Consider the following 22,447-nt stretch of genomic DNA (forward strand, 5'->3'; position numbering starts at 1 on the left):
TTGCAATTTTGTCTACTTCGTGATACGCAACTAATCTACAAAACCGATAAGAACAGAGAGCAGTTGGGAGCTTTCGGATTGATCGAGTTCAGTCGTTTCCAACCAATAGGTTCAAGCAAAATATTTACTCTAGGAATGTTTTCCAGCTAACTGTTATATACAAAAAAATTAACAAATTCACAGAATCACTCTTAAATATTTTTTTTGCTACTGAGAACTTACACGGTCTTTATGTACAATGCCGGCTACGGTTGGCCTAACGTTTGTCCTCTGGCTGTACACAACGCGAATGTCAACGAAACTCACTACTGGGTGGGAACTTATTTCGAATAAAAAGCTCTTCATATAGGTTGTCTGTCCGCCGGATTGCAGTAAATAATGTAAGTCATCGCACTTCTCCACTTGTTTCTTTTCTCTAGTTCGATTATTTGGGGTTTTTTCCCTTTCTATTTTCGTTGAATTACACTAATCTTACACTTTTATCCATTCTGCCTTCTGCAGAATGCAGTTTTCCGTAACCCTACTTTTGATTTAGTTCTCACAAAACTTCTTCTTCTCGCATGGACCGATGTAAAAACTGTAACACTTTGGTAAATCCTAACCTTAACCGAGTTTTACTTCTACGCTTGTGGGCTGATGGCTTCTTTGCTTACCCTCAGCAGCATCATCCACTCCAGCTGCTTCGGCATTCCATGCAGATGATACAGTACAGCAGCAGAGTGGAACAAAGCATTAGGAGACCCGTGCTGGGTAGCCACCGGCAGCTGCTGCTTTTCACTGCGAAAGAAAGGACACAGAAAAGAGGGAAAGAGTGAAAGGGTAGAAAAAATGCTCATACAATGCTTCGCCACAGGAGAAGCTTTTCGGAAAAATCAATTTATGAACATGCTGCTTCCTCATACGAGAGCTGGCGGGCGACGCGACGACGACGACGACGACGGTTCTGCTCAACCGGGGGTAGATAGTTTTGGTTTAACTTTGTTTCACGAGTGGTGGTGGGAGATTGAGTCCTAATCTGATTTTAGTTGAAGGATGTTCCGGAAAAGTTAGTGGTAGATTGTTCAAGCTTGTGCGCTCGAAGGTTGAGCACTTTTTCTGTTTCAATTCAGTGCTACATGATGGAGCCTAGATGAGGTTGATACGTAGAAAATACGTTGATCGAGAGAATAAGTTTGGTTTATTTGCCTCTAGAAAGTTTAGGATTTTAATGAAGAAAATGAATCGATTTTTTGGAAACGATTCAATTCGAAATTAAATTCTTCGGGAAATTAGTACCAACATTTTGAGATTCTAATTAAACAGGATTATTTTGTCATTGCAGCTGCTGTCTGTTATAGCGTCGAACAAGAATATTTTTCTTAGCCAGTCCTATAATTCAATTGTCTCACTATCCAATTGTCCCATAATCCAATTGTCCCACAATTCAATTGTCCCACTATCCAATTGTCCCAGTATTCGATTGTCGGACTTTTCAATAGTCCTATTGGGCACTATTCTAACAGTGAACTTACCAAATTTTTAAGCTCATTTAAGAGCACAATTTACGATTCTGAAGGTCACTTAGGTGACTCTACTCACCTGAGTGACTGCATAAATCAAATGGGGCCTGTAAGATGAGGTGAGGGTAACTGTAAGAATAGGGCGTGTGAAAGAAGGGAGGTGAGTGAGGTGACTGTTAGAATAGGGCCCATTATCCAATTGTCCCACTATCCAATTGTTGAAATATCCAGATGTCCCGCTATCACACTGACCCATTATCCAATTAACCCACTATCCACTGGTACCTTTATCCAATTGTCCCATTAACCATTTTTCCCATTGTTTAACTGTCCCAAATTCCAATTGTCCGACTATCCATGTGTCCCATTAACCAATTGTCTGACCATTGTCTGACAGTTCCATTTTCCAATTACCCCACTATCCAAGTTCACTCTTTATTGGTCTCGCTATTCAATTGACCCATTGTCACACTTTCCAATTGTTCCACAATTCAAATGTCGCACTATCCAATTGTCCTCCATGCCAGCACTTCCATGTTATGGACGATGTAGACGAGCTTACGGTGTTTCTCAACAGTCATAAGAAATGTATGCCCACAAATCGTGCATTCCGATTCGCCAAGTGAGGCAACGTAGAGCTCACAACACCTGGTTCAATGACGAGATACGTAAAGCAATCGTCGAGCGGGAATTGGCGTATAAGGATTGAAAAGTTTCGTCTGCTGAGTAGAAAGATTCCAAGAAGCAAACGTTCTGCAGGCTTCGTAATAATGTAACTCTTCTCGTCTGACGTAGCAAACAGGATAGCAGGTACAGGCTCATTGCTGCTTGCAATCCATCAAGCGTACTCTAGAAAACTACACCGCCCAGCTAGCTTCGAGGTACGATGCTGGTCTAACAAGCCAGTCGTCGTATGTTCGAATCTCGGCTAGGCGGTGCTTGCTAGTTAGAGTCAGTAGGATTGTTGCACTGGCCCCGTAATTTTCCTGTACTCTAACAGCCGGCTGCGAAGTCTGTCGATAAAGAAGGGTAATGTCTAAAGACGGTATAAACCCATGGCTTGGCTTTTTACTCTGGAAAAAACGAAAAAATCTTGGGAGTGGAAAGCAGAAACAACAAGTTTGCCGACCTTTGCCAAAAATTTCACATCAGGTGAAGTTACATTTGTTGCACAGGAACCTAAGTCAGAACACTAATTCGTACAACTATTTGAAATTGTTAACGCTATTATTAAACTAAAATTAAACGCTGCTATTGTCAATGGAATATCAATGAAATTCGTAAAGATAATCACTGCACTTGTTCTTGATCACATTTCCTATCCTGTTCAACAACAACTCTTGGAACGATGCCAAAATAATACCATTGCAAAAGAAAAAGAATGTGAATTCCATAGACAACCTCCTTATTGAGTGGATTATCGAAAGCATTCGAAAAGCTTTTGTAGGGTCAAATATGTGTTCCCCTAAAACGACGTAATCTACTGACAGATCGACAAGCGGGTTTTAGAGAGGGTCAAGGAGTTAGCACTGCTCTATTGTGAGTGTATGATGATATTATCGTCGCAGTCGATAGAAAGCAGAATGCGCTTCTCCTATTACTGGATTTTTCTAAAGCGTTCATCACGATTTCTCATCGACGGTTGTGTATCCAATTGTCATTCCTATCTACCTTCTCGTTCCCGTTCCCGTTCTATCTTTCCTTCTCGTTCCCGTTCCCGTCTTCGACTGTTCCGTTTATCCTCTTTTTGATGTCCCGTTTTCCCGTCTTATCTGTCAAGTTTTTTCGTCTTTTTCTTTTTCGTGTTACCTTCTTCTTTAGTGCGTTTTTTTTTGTTTTACTTTTCTACTTTCTCTCCCATTGTATGTCCCAACTTTCTCCTTTTAGGTCCCGTTAGATACCTTTTTCCCATTTTCTTCGTTTCCTCTAACGATTTTCTTTTTTCTCTCTCGCTTTTCTTCTTTTTCCATTTGATTTCCCTTGTTTTCTGTTAAGTATTCTCTTTCTTTTCTGCCTTTTCGTAAACCTTGACTTTTCTTTGTACATTTTTTCTCTGTTTTTAATCGTTTTCTGGCTTTGTTCCTTTTTTCTGTTTTCTTTCCATACTCCAATATTTTTTTCTTTGCTATCCCATGTTTTTCCTTTTTTGTTTCGTTTTCTATCCTTTTCTGTTAAGTTTCTTCTCTTTCGTGCTTCTTCTTTTTCTGTCCAGTCTCCTTGTTTTTTGCTTGTTTTTCCTCCGTTTCTTTTCCATTTCCTTTTTTCCACTTTTTACTTATCTTATGTCCTGTTTATTCTCCCATTCCACCCACAGTGTGGACTTCGAAAAAAAGTCCATTAGCGCTCAAAACTCCACTGAGTTAGGTTCAATTCAATGTTTTGACGTCAAAAGAAAGTTATTTTTGTAAGGATTCCAGAGATCTGGTGCTTATTCATGGCACGCATCTTTGGCAGTTTTAGCCAAAAGAAGGACGTTTAACCATAATTTTCTCGACGCGAAGAAATGTAACATTCCGGGTTCCGCTCTGATAAAATTTGTCCTTTTTCGTCCTAGAAAAGTTATTTTCATGGTGACAAATGAATGACATTTTACCTAGTTCCCTCTATCGTTTTTTTTCACTCGATATTTTTTCGGTGCCTTTTGATTTCTCTCGTTTTCTATTCTGTATTCCCTTTCTTGTCCCCTTTTCCCTCTTTTTCACTCTTCCTTTTTCTTTTTCCTGTTCGCCGTTTTCTCTTTCTCTGTTCCTTTTCTTTTCTGTTTAGTTTTTGCCCATTTCCGGTTCCCTGCTTTTCCTCCGTTTCGTTTTCTTGTTCTTTTTTCATCCGTTATTCTTCTTTTCTGTCATTTTCTGTCCGACTTTCGACCTTTTTCTTTTATTCGGTCCCAATGTTCGACTGGTTTCGCTATTTAACTCCCTTTCTATTCCGTTTTTCATTTTCGTCTGTTCCGTTCTCTTATTATGTCCTGTTTTCTGTCCCGTTTCTGACACGTTCTGTTTTCTTTTTCCGTTTCATGCTTTTTGTCTTTTGATTTCAGTTTTTCTCTGTATTTCTGTTCTCGTTTCTCGGTTTTTACGCCCCTGCATTTTCTGCTTTTTTGTTTTTCTTTCCAGTCCCCTTTCTTATCCTGTTTTACTCGTTTTCTGTCCAGAATAACCTCATCTACTTCGCATTCTTTATGAGTTTCCCTTCTTTTCTTAAATTTTTCTTCTTTTCTCTTCCGTTTTTCATCTTTTTCTGTCAAGCGAAGAACGAGGAATCTTTGCTTCGTTTTCTATCGTTTCTCTCCCATTTTCATCGTTTTAACTTTTTTCTATTTTAATGTTTCGTTTTCCCTCCCATTCTGTCACAATTATTCTTTCGTTGTCGTTTTTGTTATGCCAGTTAGTGACCATTGCAAATTAGGCCATTACAAATATTTAAAAAAGTTTTTGTCCCTCCGGTGTTGGGCCACTGAAGGGGGGGGGGGGGGGCAAAAAAAACAAAGAGAAATTTTTAATCCAGCAAAAAAATATGGATTTTAGGCATTTTTATTATAAGTTTAAACGTGAAAGCCAAATCTATTCTTGCTTTTAATATATACATTGTTAATTTCCATGCAAAAATCTACGAAAAAAAGACAAAAACGAAAGGAAATTTTTATGGCCGATTTTCGGAAATTCAGACTGACAGACAGACAGACAGACAGACAGACAGACAGACAGACAGACAGACAGACAGACAGACAGACAGACAGACAGACAGACAGACAGACAGACAGACAGACAGACAGACAGACAGACAGACAGACAGACAGACAGACAGACAGACAGACAGACAGACAGACAGACAGACAGACAGACAGACAGACAGACAGACAGACAGACAGACAGACAGACAGACAGACAGACAGACAGACAGACAGACAGACAGACAGACAGACAGACAGACAGACAGACAGACAGACAGACAGACAGACAGACAGACAGACAGACAGACAGACAGACAGACAGACAGACAGACAGACAGACAGACAGACAGACAGACAGACAGACAGACAGACAGACAGACAGACAGACAGACAGACAGACAGACAGACAGACAGACAGACAGACAGACAGACAGACAGACAGACAGACAGACAGACAGACAGACAGACAGACAGACAGACAGACAGACAGACAGACAGACAGACAGACAGACAGACAGACAGACAGACAGACAGACAGACAGACAGACAGACAGACAGACAGACAGACAGACAGACAGACAGACAGACAGACAGACAGACAGACAGACAGACAGACAGACAGACAGACAGACAGACAGACAGACAGACAGACAGACAGACAGACAGACAGACAGACAGACAGACAGACAGACAGACAGACAGACAGACAGACAGACAGACAGACAGACAGACAGACAGACAGACAGACAGACAGACAGACAGACAGACAGACAGACAGACAGACAGACAGACAGACAGACAGACAGACAGACAGACAGACAGACAGACAGACAGACAGACAGACAGACAGACAGACAGACAGACAGACAGACAGACAGACAGACAGACAGACAGACAGACAGACAGACAGACAGACAGACAGACAGACAGACAGACAGACAGACAGACAGACAGACAGACAGACAGACAGACAGACAGACAGACAGACAGACAGACAGACAGACAGACAGACAGACAGACAGACAGACAGACAGACAGACAGACAGACAGACAGACAGACAGACAGACAGACAGACAGACAGACAGACAGACAGACAGACAGACAGACAGACAGACAGACAGACAGACAGACAGACAGACAGACAGACAGACAGACAGACAGACAGACAGACAGACAGACAGACAGACAGACAGACAGACAGACAGACAGACAGACAGACAGACAGACAGACAGACAGACAGACAGACAGACAGACAGACAGACAGACAGACAGACAGACAGACAGACAGACAGACAGACAGACAGACAGACAGACAGACAGACAGACAGACAGACAGACAGACAGACAGACAGACAGACAGACAGACAGACAGACAGACAGACAGACAGACAGACAGACAGACAGACAGACAGACAGACAGACAGACAGACAGACAGACAGACAGACAGACAGACAGACAGACAGACAGACAGACAGACAGACAGACAGACAGACAGACAGACAGACAGACAGACAGACAGACAGACAGACAGACAGACAGACAGACAGACAGACAGACAGACAGACAGACAGACAGACAGACAGACAGACAGACAGACAGACAGACAGACAGACAGACAGACAGACAGACAGACAGACAGACAGACAGACAGACAGACAGACAGACAGACAGACAGACAGACAGACAGACAGACAGACAGACAGACAGACAGACAGACAGACAGACAGACAGACAGACAGACAGACAGACAGACAGACAGACAGACAGACAGACAGACAGACAGACAGACAGACAGACAGACAGACAGACAGACAGACAGACAGACAGACAGACAGACAGACAGACAGACAGACAGACAGACAGACAGACAGACAGACAGACAGACAGACAGACAGACAGACAGACAGACAGACAGACAGACAGACAGACAGACAGACAGACAGACAGACAGACAGACAGACAGACAGACAGACAGACAGACAGACAGACAGACAGACAGACAGACAGACAGACAGACAGACAGACAGACAGACAGACAGACAGACAGACAGACAGACAGACAGACAGACAGACAGACAGACAGACAGACAGACAGACAGACAGACAGACAGACAGACAGACAGACAGACAGACAGACAGACAGACAGACAGACAGACAGACAGACAGACAGACAGACAGACAGACAGACAGACAGACAGACAGACAGACAGACAGACAGACAGACAGACAGACAGACAGACAGACAGACAGACAGACAGACAGACAGACAGACAGACAGACAGACAGACAGACAGACAGACAGACAGACAGACAGACAGACAGACAGACAGACAGACAGACAGACAGACAGACAGACAGACAGACAGACAGACAGACAGACAGACAGACAGACAGACAGACAGACAGACAGACAGACAGACAGACAGACAGACAGACAGACAGACAGACAGACAGACAGACAGACAGACAGACAGACAGACAGACAGACAGACAGACAGACAGACAGACAGACAGACAGACAGACAGACAGACAGACTTATATGTAAGATAAGTTAGCTAGGCTAGTTTTATGTTAAGATTTTATATATTTTTCCTTACATGTTGGTTTTAATCCCTACTGTTAAATAATCTTAATTGTCGTAACAAATCATAAGAAATCATAATAATAGTATATAATGCAATTCTAATAGTGTTGAAAAGTCACCACTTGTGATTATAGAATATAATGAATATAATGAATATAGACACACAATATGATATAGAATAGTTACGCTTAAGTGTTTTATGTGATCGAATATTTACCCCAATAAAAAAACCAATTTTTTAATACCGCTAATAAAACTATGAGCTCCATCAGAACTTTCTGATGACCGCTATAAAACTGCTTTCTGATCAGTGGCCCACTCCTCAGCATGTTTTCATAACCTCGATAGGAATCAGGTTATTACCTCAAGTAGTTGTATCACGCTCTGCTTAAAGCAGCAATAAAATTTTGTATTGCTACGTCACACTTATGATAAGTTTAAAAGAGCGGTGGTACAGCCAACAAGTTTTAATGTGGTAATATAAGCAACCACAATAAATTTATTTTATTAACAGTTTTAACAGACTCGTAAGTATCCTCTTGGTATTGCGCAATACCATAATAAAACCAGAGGTATTGATTGATACCGCAATTAAACCTTTATATAATTCAAGTAAAACTAATCGGCCTTAGAATTGTTATCTTTACCTACGTGCCTACGTGCTACATTCCGTTCTCGAAACCTGAACTTCTGTTTCTATACGACAGACTTCGCAGCCAGCTGTTAGAGTACAAGACAATTGCAGGGCCAGTAGCTACGATCCTATTGACTCAAGACAATTGCAGGGCCAGTAGCTACGATCCTATTGACTCTAACAGCCTCTACCAGTCGAGATTCGAATTACTGTCAGGTATTATGAGTCAATTAGCAATGCGTCATTATCTACGTCCTCATAAAAATCACCAAGAATTTGAAGTTGTAACGCAATGGTTAATGTTTTTAATTTAATTTTGTTCTAATCATTCATAAAGCAAATTATTATCCTCAATTTTCGTTAATGGTGTTGAGTTGTTCAGGTTTTGAGTATTTTATGGCAAGGGATCAGCCTAGCTTGCTTTATTGCCTCGGTCGTTGCAAAAACTTAGATAACAAAATCTTTTGTTATTAAATAGGGGGTGGCGTTTGGTGAGGAAGAATGGTAGAATAGCTGTTATTGCGAAACTTCGATTTGGGGCCAAAAATATATTGCGCACTTCAATTACTGACTGGGACTCTAACTCACGCTCTCTCGGTTTGCGCCCAAGTGTTTTGACAATTAAACTATCAGTACACGACACCCTATATTAGATAATCTCACATCTAGTTTCAGTCGTTCCAGTATAACTATTCGTACGCACACACCATACGCTCCACCTGTCAAAACACTTTGGCGCAAACCGAGAGTGTTAGGGGCTAGAATCCCACTCAGTAATTGAACTACGCAATATATTTTTGGCCTCACATCGAAGTTTGCCAGTATCATCCAGTCTACCATTCTTCCTCACTAAACGCTCCTCCACCTTTAACCAGAAATGATTTACGTTCGGTTACGTTGTTTCGTTGGATCATATCATCCACCAAGATGAATCCTGATCTGTACCTTCCCCTACTAGCACAAATCCTTTCCCGTGATACTTGTGGAGTTGCAGTGCAACCCGCGGTCTATGGCAACCACAAGAATCGGACTAATATTCCTCTCTTTTCCCATGTAGTACAGCTTTTTGGTCGTGGCCGGCTTCGTTGTTGATCAATTTTCAAAGCATTCAATCTCTAGAATTTGCACAATGAAAATGCCTGGCTACTCCCAAGCACCATTCAATTGGTTCTTGGAGCAATCATACTAATTCGTTCAAACACGGAGTGCAACTACGGGCAGTTTACCTAATTTGACATAACCTAACCGTTTTCCTTCGTGTTCTGTTTTATTTTTCTCCTTCCGTCTCATTTTTCCTTTTTTTGTTTCTTTTTTCTGGAGAGTAGCAGGAGACGGACTACCTCTAGATATTTCGGTAATCCATCTGTGAATATACTACGGAAATTTAGCTATATTTTCATAAGAAACTGTGTGAAATCACTTCTTGTGATGTTTGTTTTACGTAACCATGGACACACTCGATTTATTTCAGCATTAGTAAGACACCGTGCGCCTCCATAAAAGTAACATGTACATATTAAAACAATAAATGTTTGATAAGCCACCTGGAAAACTGCTGAAAAAATATTTAACAGGTTGTTTTTTTGATATTAGTAGCAATAAACAACAACCAACACACTTTCAATTGTTTAGCAAATATCCTATAAACTCGCCAAACCGCATCGGTTATTGCTAAAATTTCACCACAACAATTTACACAACTTTTGCCGGCTGCATCGGCAACGATGCTGTAAATGCACCGCCTGAAATGTGAATCCTCTTCTTCCGTTACCTGTGTGTGCTCTGCCCGCTGCAGGAGTAGGTGGGAGGTTTGAGAAAAAAAGATACTCACCCAGCAGCATTGCCACCCGGTTATCGATCGTCGGTTGCTCCCACTGGACGATGCTTTCTTTGCCGTTTCGCCACAGCACCGGCGACAGGCTGGCCACACATTTGATTCGCATCAGCCCGTCGATGTAGTGCCTCGGCTGGACGACCATGGCGAGCCCCAGGAAGCTCGTGACCAGACCGTGCTGATTGACCAGCCGCGGATAGTGCACGATGCTGCCGGCGTCCGTCACCAGCTGGTCGTTAAGGTACCACTGCAGTGTCGAACCTGGATAGGATCGCCCTGAGGTGCAGTTAAGTTCCATCGTTTCACCGATGTGGTAGGACCTCCGCTCGCTACCGTTGATGTGTGGCCCATCCTTGGGAACATCTGTGAGAATTTCCAGTTAATAAAAAATAAAAAACAAAAAAAGAATTTATATGACATTGAAACTTACAAATCACATCCATCCGGCCTTCGCCTTGAACCGAATCGAAGTTGGGAGCTTCGGCGGAAATTTCACACCGATACACACCGGACGATTTGAGCGACAGGGCCTTAAGCAGAACCTTGGAACCGTCGGAATAGTTTGGATCCACACGGATGCCGTCGATTTTGTAGCTCTTGATTGGCTGCTTCGCTGAGGGCACGTACCGGTAGAACTCTTCGTTGTCCTTGTACCACTTGATGGAGTACAACCGCTCCTGATCGTCGTCCCGTTCGTCGGCGAAGCCGAAGTCCGAGTCGCTGTCGTAGTCGCCGAAGCTGGCAATAAGACTGTGATAGCGGCCACCCCCGAAGGAGTCGTTCCGCGTTCGACTGCGTGTCGATGCCGGTTGTCTCTGCTGGCGATGCTGGCCGTAGCTGGCGGTGTCAATGGCCGGCCGTTGTCCGCTCAGTTCGTACTGACACTCGAGCAGGGCTGATTCGCCGCGAAATTTGTAGCTCGGGATGCGAACCGTCGTCAACCGGAGGGCCAGCGATTCTGGAGAAATCGGAAACGGAAACAGAATAGAGGAGATTTTAAAGTAGGCCATTAATCATTGCGCTTTGCAGCTGCTGAAAAGATTTCGTTTATTTTTCCCCTGGCGCTGTTGGCGGAGTGAGACCGAAGATGGATATGTATGTGTGTGTGTGTGTGTGTGTGTGTGTGTGTGTGTGTGTGTGTGTGTGTGTGTGTGTGTGTGTGTGTGTGTGTGTGTGTGTGTGTGTGTGTGTGTGTGTGCGTGTTGGTATGCTTACGCTGCTGCCATCGAGCGCGAGCGGAAACATGGAAGTGAAGATCGGTTTTAATGATGTTCTTTCGTAGCTGGGATGGTGTCAGTCGCCGCACCGGAACTTGCCGGCATTGCAGAAAGAGGTATTCGATGTCGATTCCAGCAGGATATGATGCTGGGGAATGGAAAATAAATGTTCGTTGAAATTAGAAACAGTAGCATGAGTAGTATATTGATGACTGCAGCCTGGATGGTGAGGCTATTTATAATCCAGGAGGCTTGTAGTTTTCTCTTTGACGTCGTGAGCTTGAATGATAATTTGTTTTACATCACATACACGCCCTGTTAGGTTATTAACCATCGTCCTATTAAAGCATATCAATGCAATAGTGACTTTAACTGAGATGTTCTCCAAGCCCTGGAAAATCTGCGTTTTAACTTTAGTGATGCGCTACTGACATTCAAATTTATTTATTTTGACAATTAGGGCAATGGGTCCCAGAATTTATTTTGTGTACAAGAACATTTAAAGAACATGTGATAAAAACATCATTGAAAAATTTTAACTTTCCCTTTTCCAGACATTTTCAAAGGAGATGTTTCGATTTTCTCTTACTAATTTCAAAAATAACTCTTGAATCAAGCATTGCAGAACAAATATTTTTGTACGCAGAAATCGATGCGTCCTCGAAACCTCATTTAAAGGTCTTTTAAATATAAGGTACCCCTAGGGCCTAGGCAAGTGGGACCTAAAAATGCATGGTCAGCTTTTAAATGACTGTGCAAACTGCATCTATCATTACTTTAAAATTATTGCAGCACGAGAGAAAGAGAGAGAGAAATTTTTTGAAAATAAATAAATCGACAAAATTTGAACAGCATCGGAGCACTTTTCAATTTTGATGCATCCATGTTTAATGACATCGCTGAGTAAGTACAAGTAAGTTGTTATTAGTTTGAGAAGTACAAGTAAAAGTAAGTTTTAATCTTTAATAACTACATAGTCTGTTAACGATTCAGTTTATAGATTTTTGGTTTATGCCATTCTGTTTAACTTATATCAAGCTTTCTTGAATAAATTTTATCAATTTAATAACTTTTCATTCGTAAAATCAACTCTCATCAAATTTCGCAGGACTATTCACACCTCCCGTTCGGTATTCAACAAATTGACACTAAAAACACATTATGTTGGTTAAAATCGAGTATGAGTTTTGAAATGTTTTTTGTTCTTGATTTTTTTTTTTGTTTTTATAATATGTTTTGCTTGTCACTATGAGATAATTATAATTGATAAAAAAAAAATATTATAAGGTATTTCTAAAAAAAATTTGCTAAAAAACAATTTGATTAAGTATGATGTCACTATATAAAAGTAGTTGTTATTATTCACATTTTAATTAACCTATTTTGTGTACAGTATTCGCAATTTTGGATTTTTACTACTTCTTAGAACTAATTACTAACATTGTTTTGACCAACGATTGTAATCGATTGAAAAAAATTAATGTATGATAAAATATAAATTTTTATTTAATACAATTTATTTCTTGACGAATAATAATGAAAACCTTATATCATCGTACCCAGTAGCTTTTTGAATTAAAACAATTTACTATTTCGGCAAATTAGTTTTGGCCTCATTTTAGAGGTCTACAGAGATAGCAATCTTTCTTTGCGATTTCTTCAGAAGAGCAACCTTGATTGACTTCCATTATATTTTAATACATCTGGTCATCTGTGTGCCAGGCATCCGGGGAAAAAAACTCCATTATAGGTCACGAGCGCTAGAGCCTGTGCCTTAACTAGTATTTAACAATATTTTCCAACGGACACTAATGTCAGCGTTGATTGTTATATCCCGGGCATCTGGGGCTAAAATTTTATTATTCACTTCTTAGTTATGCTTCGATACCGTAGTATGAGCCAATATTTTTCTCATCATATATGCTCCCAGGTATAAATTGTTTATTTTTCGTTTTCTTATAATCTATGCCTTTGTCATGGATTTTTAGCCTTTTCGCATGACAAGGCAGGCTTGGCTTATTTGCGTAGCTCTTTAAAATAAAAAGTTGTGGAGTAATAAAATAATAAAATAAGGCTTAAAAGGTGGTTAGGGGAATGCTGAGGATTTTTAGCCTGTTCGCTCAGCTATTATTAAGTGTCTTGGCACTGGTAATGGTACTGTGACGATTTCCTTTTTATGTGCATCAAGTACGGGGAATGGAATTGTTTGTTGGGTAGGATAAATAAATCGACCTTTGCACTGGAAATGGTAATTTTACGATTTCCTTATAGCGTGCAGTAAGGTGGATTGGTTAAATAATTAGGACTGTCTCCGCACTGGGATCAGAAATTTTTGCAATTTCCTTATTAATGTGCAAGGAGAGTTTTAGGGAAATCCACGTTAGTGGTTGTACATTAATATTTCGGGAAATCCTTCTGGCTAACTTAATTGCAAATTGCATTCTGGCTTACTGAGAATTTCCTTCGTGTCAATGGTTCTATTGTTATCCATTATAAAAATTGTAAATGGTTCTAGTGTTAACCATTTATAAATTAAATTGTATGTTATGCTTTCAATTAAAAATTATGTAAGCTGAAAAAAATTTTTAGTAAAATTTATGCATTCGCTGAGCTAATCTGGGTCACTCATGATTTAGGCCACTTAATATTTTTCATATGTAATTGTATTTTATTTAATCAATCATATTGCAAAAATATAAGTCTCGTTTTTTTTCAAGGCACTTGTGTGCTACAAATTTAATTATTTATTATTTTAGCTTTTTAATTTATTTTAATTCATTTGATAAAAATTCAAAATTCAAACTTTAATAAAAAAATTTCTTTATAAAAATTAAATATCTATACTCTTAAACAAATTACTTTAATTTTAATTCACTTTAATCCATTTAATTAAAAAAAGTTTAGATATAAAAAAAATTTATACAATAATAAGAAGAATTTCACTCACGCATAATTCATATTCACTCGTGTGCTTTGTCGTGTGCCGGTTCTGTGTTGGTCCATGATTGCTGCTTTGGATTCTCTTTTCCAAGCTCGTCTAGTATGTCTTCGAGGAGTTTTCCTAGCTCCGCGTAGACTTCTTCTTCTTCCGGGTTCATGTTGTTGTCTTATAGTTAATTCGTGGTTGTAACCAGAATGATGAATTTGCCTATATGTGTATCAGCTGATGATTTGGCTGAATCGACTATCGTGTTTGTTGTTGTTGTACAGGGTCCAGTTACTCCATGTCACGAAAGTTGTTCATACAGAAACAACTGTCCAATGTCGTGTTATATTTCATTGCAGCCAAGGAGGGTTATTTCTCCTGTTGTAATTATCGCGCCTGCAGTGGTTTCGGTCGTGTGGTGTCGTTTTTCTGTTGTCGTATCGTGAGTGAGGTCTTGGCTGGTTCCCTTGCATGAATCAGCAACATCACGCACTTGTATCCGAAAATTGCAAGTTAAGCGTCACGGTCGCCATATAACAGCACTGTTGGCGCGGACGGTTTATTGAAGTATACTTTAGCCTTTGGACTTTAAGCAATAGCCCGTGGTAGATCAACTGATCTCGGGGTTGCTTGCGGGACTAAGTTCTTTTGTTAGCGATAGCCCGATTGGGGTCGCATTAAACGCACAAAGTCTGAAGTCGAAATGGCTTGGTTTATTATCCGAAAGGTTTGCTTTTATAGCTAAATTTTGGTGGAAAATATCGGTAATGCATATCGATATTTTCCTTATTCTAAATGCATTCTTAAAGTTAAAAAGAGATAGACTACTGGGACAGAAAGATTCTTTGTTCGATACATTCGGTTCTGGAATTGTAATTCGAGTCCTTACACCGAGTCACATAGGCCACCGACAGGTCGGAGAGCTAGCTCAGCAAAATGCGTGCACTTGTGAAGTGTATGCATGGCGCTGGTGCTTGCGTTCGGTGCCCGCCGTGTGTCTCAATACGATCGGAGTTGTCTGTTTTGTTTTGCTTGTTGCATAATATTTATTTACATGATGTTGTGCATGGTTAGGGTAGAGTACGGATGGTACAACAAGTTATACATGATTGCACATAATTTTCAAACTAAACGTCCAATCAAAAACAACTTAGTAGTGATCTTGAGGCTACTTTTCAAACGACACTAATGGCGTATAAATTTGTCCTTTGTTAAGTCCCATGACGGTTCAATTACGTATAGCGTTACAGCAAAGGTACACAGATACCTATAAAGGTACAAAGACAATGGAGTCCAGTTCACTCCATTGGGTAGGTGAAAAATGCTTTGATTTTTAAGCTAAAATAATGCCATACATGTCAGGGGTATGAAATGAGGTAGGCAAACGAGAAAGCGTCCAACAGCGCTTTCGCCAGCCCAAGCTCCTACCTAGTGCCTCCACGCGACCATACCCGATAATACTCTATTAAGTACCTAAGCTAGAAGGTGCGATGCTGCGTGGCTCACAGCTGCCTAATCTCAAAACTGAGATTTTGGGCGAACGGTTGAGCCGCACGGTCTTGTTATCGGGTAAGCTTAATATGTTATTTTAATTCAATTATTTGTTTCGTTTTAGTTCAACAAGCACCTATACAGTAAAATTTTGGCCGTACTAAGTTTAAATAATGCACATGGAAAGAAGGAAAAATTAATTATATATTGACTATTAGATGCACTGATGGCAACTCAAATGACGCGATAAGTAAGAAAATGTTATATTGACTCAATCAGCAATTTGGTATTTTGGATCGTTTCAAGTCGAATTTTTTCACAAGTTACCATATACTTTTGGTCTTTTGGTAATAACATACCAAGCGAGTTGAAAGTCCGAATGTAATAGTAAAACCCATATGATTCTAGTATTAGTATTAGAATCCGTAGTTATGCCATCTGTGTTTTAATCACTGAAGAAAGGGGTATAAATTATAAAACTAAATCAAATTTTGAGTCATACTTTTGATTTAAATGGAAGTTTAACCGACATTCGTGCTTCATATAAAGTGTTTCTCAGTTTTGCTAAAAAGTGACAGTTTTTATCGCATAGGTATTCTTGATTGCATTTGAATCAAATTAATACTTTTTTTGCATCGAATTAGTTTATGATACATTTCAAGTTTCCTCTTGAATAAGAACGCATAATCTTGACGTTCGTCATTCGCCTTTAGCCTTTATTTTTCCGAATTCTTTCATTTTTCGTCGTTTGGTTATTTTGTATTTTGTCTATAATTTTTCATTTTTTGTTTTGCTAAGTGTACTCCGTCAACTTTTCCGCCGTTATTGTCATCTTCTTGTCGTTTTCTGTTTGTTTTAATGTAATTATAGTCACTTTAACAGCTTGGGTCATTCGTGGTTTCTGTGGGACTGGAATTCGAACCCGAGTCCTCGACGTGAGAGATGTGAATGCTAACCACTACACTCTTTTCAGTGATTTGTTTGTCATTTTTTATTGCTTTTTGTGGCGTTTTTGGTTTGAAGGCATCGTCATTAGTGACTTTTTTGGCATAGCCTGTCACTGTTTAGCAGACTTTTAATTGTTTCTCTAATACCTTTAGCTAAAGGCTACATCTATTTACAGTCTTTTTGTCGTTTTGTATGGCTTTTTTGTCAATTTTGTCGCTGTTTGTAATGTTTTTGGCGTCTTTTAGCCAAATTTTTGTCGTCTTTCAACTTGTCTTCACTTCTTCGTCATATCTTTTCGCAGGCTTTTCACTGCCTATTCGTTGTCATTTCTTCGTTCTTTCATCGTCTTTTCGCTACCTTGCATTGTCTGTTCGTCATATTATCGTTGCTTTTTCGGAAGCATACCGTCTTTTTGTAATCTCCTTATTGCCTTTTCTCCGTATTCGTCATCTCATTGCCATTTCTCTGTTATATTTTTATCGTCTTTTCATGGTTTTTTGCCATCTTTCCAACGTATTTTCGTTTTATGACATTTTGCCGCCTTTTCTTCGTTTTCATTGTCATCTTTTTATCATCTCTCGTCCTGTTTGTTACTAAGACAACAGAATTGTTGTATTTTTCTGGTCTTTTCGTTGTTCTTTCGGCGTTTTTTGATGACGTATATTGGCTATCTTTTTGTAGTCTTTTTTGTATGGTTTATCGACTGTTTGACAATTTTTAAATGTCGCTTTCCCATTTTTTGTTATCTTTTTAACGTATTTTTGCCATCTTTTCATCACAGTTCCATTGACTTCTATTCACATTTTCTGCAACATTTCGCGGACTTTTGCCGGCTTTTCGTTGTCTTTTCTATTTATTTTAGTCATCTGTTCATCGCTTTCTGAAGGTCCAAGAGTTTTTATTTGTCGCGTAAAAAAACATATTGAACATTAATGCATATTGAACAAGGATTCCATCTACTTGATTAAAAACAACAACCTTATTCGTTTGATTTTGAAGTTCTGTTGCACTACAGAAATCAAATTACACAGCTGCCAAAATGTGGGAAAAAAGAAAATGAAAATATTTAGCCATTTTACCGCTTCAACCAGAAAAATATCAGTATTACTATAAATATCTGCCGTCGAAGCGAATATTGCTAGTTTTTATTAACAGCAATAAAGTAAATCTACCATTTTTTTAATACACTTCTCATTAAAGAAAAGTATTCTATTCGCTTCTTTCTCTCAGAAAGAATAAAATTATGCTTTTCAGGATATTACTCATTGCATGTAGCGTACACGTACCTTTTGTCACTAAATGAAACTTACAATCCGTAGATTTGAGCACTTGATCCGTAGGTCCGTAGAAAATTCCTAAATCCGTAGAACTACGGATAAATCCGTAGATCTGGCATCACTGTATGCTAACTAGAAAATGATTCCGGAATGCTCTGCAAGTACTCAGTCATTCTTCATGGGTCCCCAAGTAGCACACGCTATCTTATTAAGTTACTGTAACCCATTTATCACCAATTTTAGTCATAAATAGGTTGCAGAAACAAAATGGGACAAAAATGTGCTATTTGGGTCTTTGGATAGTCAGTAGAGCTAACACCATATATAACCCGAAACTAAGATAATTGCATGGACTAACCATCACTGCAGCTACCGTCGATTCGGGCGAAATTGATCAGTCGGGTGAAATTGATCACCTTGGACCAACGAGTAAAAAACTCTTTATTCTACGTTTATACTGATTCATAAAACTGAATATGCACCCATCCATATAAAGATTGAGTTACAGGTCAAAGTCATTTGGCTTTCAGCAAGATTGATCTTGTAAATGGCTTGATTTTTTTAAAATTTACTATTTTGATCGAATCGCAATTTTCAACATGCCCGATAAAACTCCTTGCTGTTAACACAAATTTCGTTGCAGAAGGAAATTTTGATAGAACTAATTCGATTCTCTAATTATCTGGCTGTGCTTTGATAATTTCCATGAATAAAATTATGCGACAGAAATTGTTTGATTTGACCTTTTACGAAATAAAACGATTGATAACATCATGAACTGAGGCAACATAGATTTCTAGATCGCTATGGGTGCGAAATGGAGCTGCCACCTGCGAAAGTTTATTCTTTCTGTGAAGCAGAATGGAGATTTATAAAAGGGTGCAAAAGACAGACAATACTTCGCACAAATTTTACAAACGCTCCATATGGCAGTTGCATGAGAGTGCAAGAGATCGGTTTGTGCTTACATAGCGAAATGCAACTACACATTCAAAGAGACAGTCAAGCTCCCGTATATGAGGAGAATTAAATTATTTGTTTCACTAGATTGATGAAGATTGTATACGAAAATCGTACATTTACACATATATACAGCAATGTTTAAACAAAAACAAATGATAACGATGCTAAAATTGGCTTAATATCTTTTTTATCGTTCATATTTATTTAGCAGATGCATCAACCATGCTAATGTAGAGCTGACTGTTTGATTTTTGTGCTAGTTGCTGTACGCGACATTGTTGCCTACATACAGGCAATATCTCGATTACGCCAGATTTTATACTGCACGTTTGGTTATTGCTGTCAGAGCGTATGGTTTAATAGCAATATCGTCTTGATTTCTACGTGATCAATTTCACCCGTTATTTGTAAATTTCCAATTTCACGATTACATTAAGTTTTATCTAAAATAAAACTATTTATATAAGATATAGATGATACTGTCGTGTAGCCAGCACTACAGTACTTATTTTAAAATTGAATCATCTTCCTAAATATGTTTCTATTCAAAGATATTTAAAAAATACTCGAAAAAGTGATCAATTTCACCCGAATTCACGGTACCTTTTTTTCATAATATCACTGCCGGACAGTAGGAGATAGATAGGATATACACACACAAACAAAATAATGCCATACATGTCAGGAAGCGGCAGTCCCGTCCACTGGTCTCGCAGCTGCAGGCAATGACGCAGCGGCAACGGCTGAATTATTTGGTCAAGAGGATTTCCCGGCGAATTGCGACGTGGTGGTGATGGACGACGAGACCTACTTCACCCTGGATGGCAACGACTGGCAGGGCACTCCGTACTTTACTTCCCCCACGAAGGAAGTGAGCTCCGAGGTGAAGTTGACAATCAGTGAGAAGGGAATGTCAAAGCCGCTCTTCTTTCGCTCCGGACTGGCCGTGAACGGAGAAATTTATAGTACGAAGTGCCTGTCACATCCGTAATGAGTTCTTAAAGAGCTCTCCTCTCAAGGCAATCAACATGCTTGCCACCGCGGTAAATCTACGGAAACCGCACTTCACTGCCTAGTTACGCTGTTTGAAAAGTCACTCCAATATCAAGAGTCTGCACTTTGTGCTTTTCTTTACATTGAAGGCGCTTTCGACAATACGAAATAAGCTATAATAAGCTAGAGCTTGTAATCATTCGCTTATATATATATGCAAAGGTTCACCAAATGCGAAATATTGTTCAACACGACTAAACGTTCTAGTACACGATGCAATCGGTTCATTGCGGTCAAATTCAGTGCGGTGAAAGCGGTTGGTCAGCAGTGAGGATAGTCGCAGGGTCCTTTGTACTGCGCGAAAATTCACCAGCGATAGTAATTGCGGCGAATCAATCTCGCCATGTAACAGTTTTGCCACAAACAAAGCTTGTTGGATGTTGCGATGCGACGACGTTCTATGGTAGACGGAGGAAGATTTTCCCGGTCACGACAAGGCAAACTACGCAGGGTCAATCTTGTGAACCTCCTCAGCATTCGTTCAATTCGAGGGTTCCAAAAGAGTTGATGGGGAGTCCAAAGTAGGCACGCATTTTCGAGAAGGGGACGAACTAATACAGGGGCTTTAAGGCAGTGCCGGTCTTGTCCAATTTTTGCACCAACTTCGTGTTTTTGTCTTGACTTTGAAATGCGTTCAGGCATATAAATTAATATTTTTTGAAACGGTAGTTCTTTTACAATTAACGAAGGGACGGTAGAAGAAAGTAATGAAATTTAGCATGAAGGCGAAAGAGTGGAAAGGTGAGAGAGAGGGAGGTTATTAGTAGCTACGCTTAACAAGTAGTCGGGTTCGAACCCGGTTTTAATCCCAGATTATAGTTTGGTTCGACCCGTGCACCTTCCAGCATTGAACAAAAAGTAGGAGTTGCAACAACTACTTGTTAAGTGTAGCTAATAACCCCCCCCCTCCCACCTTTCCGCTCTTTCTTCTTCATTATTTTCATTACCTTCTTCTACCGTCCCTTCGTCAATTGTAAAAGAACTATCGTTTCAAAAAATATCAATTTTTGCAGTAAATCCCAATTGGCGAGTCACTTTTGAGATTATCCTTGTACAGTGACGCTCGAAAGTTAGTTTCGGATCGAGAATCAAACCAAGGTCATTCATATGCTCAACCCTTTTTAGAACCTGTTCGTCAATTTTGTAGTCGAAAACTATAGGCGATTTGATTCTGTGAAACGTCATAACCTCACATTTAGGAAAGCTGATAGTCTTGTTATTCGCTTTGCACCAATTTACAAAGGTGTTTAAAAGAAGTTGAAGGCGATAACAATCCTCGATGCAACAAATCGTCAAGTAGATTTTAAAATCATCAGCATAAGCCAGTTTGCATCCTCTTTTAAGGGTAGAGGTAGCATCGTTAAAGAATAACACGAATAAAAATGATCCTAAGTTACTGCCTTGTGGGACACCAGATTGATTCGTGAACGGGAACGATACCTTCGAGCCAAGTTTCACTTGTAAAACTCTGTCGCACAAATATGAGCGTAACCATGTAACAAACTGTTGCGAAACACCTAGTCGAAGGCAGCTTTTAAATCAGTACATATCACGTCTATTTGCACCTTGCGCTCGGTGACCGGACGAGAGCCATACGGATGGTTGCCATACGTACGAATGCCATATAGACAATTGCCATAATATATGTTTGTCAAAATGGACGGGAGCCATACACACGGATGCCATAATGGACGGAAGCCATAATGTACGTTTGCCATAATCCATATATTCAACGTTTCCTAGATGATTCAGGGCGAGCCGGCCGCAGGCAACGGCGAGTGTTCGCCGGTGACCCGCCGTCGGAAGCATCGGCAACTACGGGGGGGGGGGTCAGCCCCCTGCATAAATCACATCTATCTAGGTCTATTCGTTTTCCTAGGTTTACCGTCCTCTAGTTAGTTTTCCCTAGTCCTTGCATCGAGATACTCTTTATAAAACGAAAAGCGGCAAAGCCGCTTTTTTTTAAACTGACTCAATTAGGCCTCTTGCGACTTGGTCGCGCTGGTCCTTTAAGCTTTGAACTGGTTGAAGTGTAGTTCTGGGCCTCCATACCAAAAATATGAATTATGGCAAACGTACATTATGGCTCCCGTCTATTATGGCAAACATACATTATGGCATTCGTCTATATGGCATTCGTACGTATGGCAAACGTATATGGGTCATTACACGTCAAGTGACCGAGAAAAAGTGCAAACTTGTAATCGATCTTCTCGGATTTTCACCAAAGTCGGCCAGATTGTTCGTTTTGGGTCAAGAAGCAAAAACCCCAAGTTTGGTACCGATTGGACTGGACCTCGGTTTTTGGGAAACCCCCCTTTTATTAGAAAAAGCATAATTTTC

The 22,447-nt window shown here is 39.9% G+C and overlaps 1 protein-coding gene across 1 annotated transcript in view; it reads right to left on the reverse strand.

Annotated features, from left to right (window-relative positions):
• Window positions 1-664: 664 nt before the first annotated feature.
• Window positions 665-22,447, reverse strand: part of LOC128739259 (uncharacterized) — a 48,518-nt gene continuing 26,735 nt past the window's right edge. Inside the window, exons 2-4 of the mRNA XM_053834737.1 lie at window positions 10,660-11,187; window positions 10,227-10,592; window positions 665-777 (exon numbers count right to left, since the gene is read on the reverse strand). Of these exons, the coding sequence (XP_053690712.1) occupies window positions 665-777; window positions 10,227-10,592; window positions 10,660-11,187 (1,007 nt within the window). The remainder of the gene's footprint in view (window positions 778-10,226; window positions 10,593-10,659; window positions 11,188-22,447) is intronic.

Source organism: Sabethes cyaneus, chromosome 3, assembly GCF_943734655.1.
Source record: "Sabethes cyaneus chromosome 3, idSabCyanKW18_F2, whole genome shotgun sequence".
NCBI classification, from domain to species: domain Eukaryota; kingdom Metazoa; phylum Arthropoda; class Insecta; order Diptera; family Culicidae; genus Sabethes; species Sabethes cyaneus.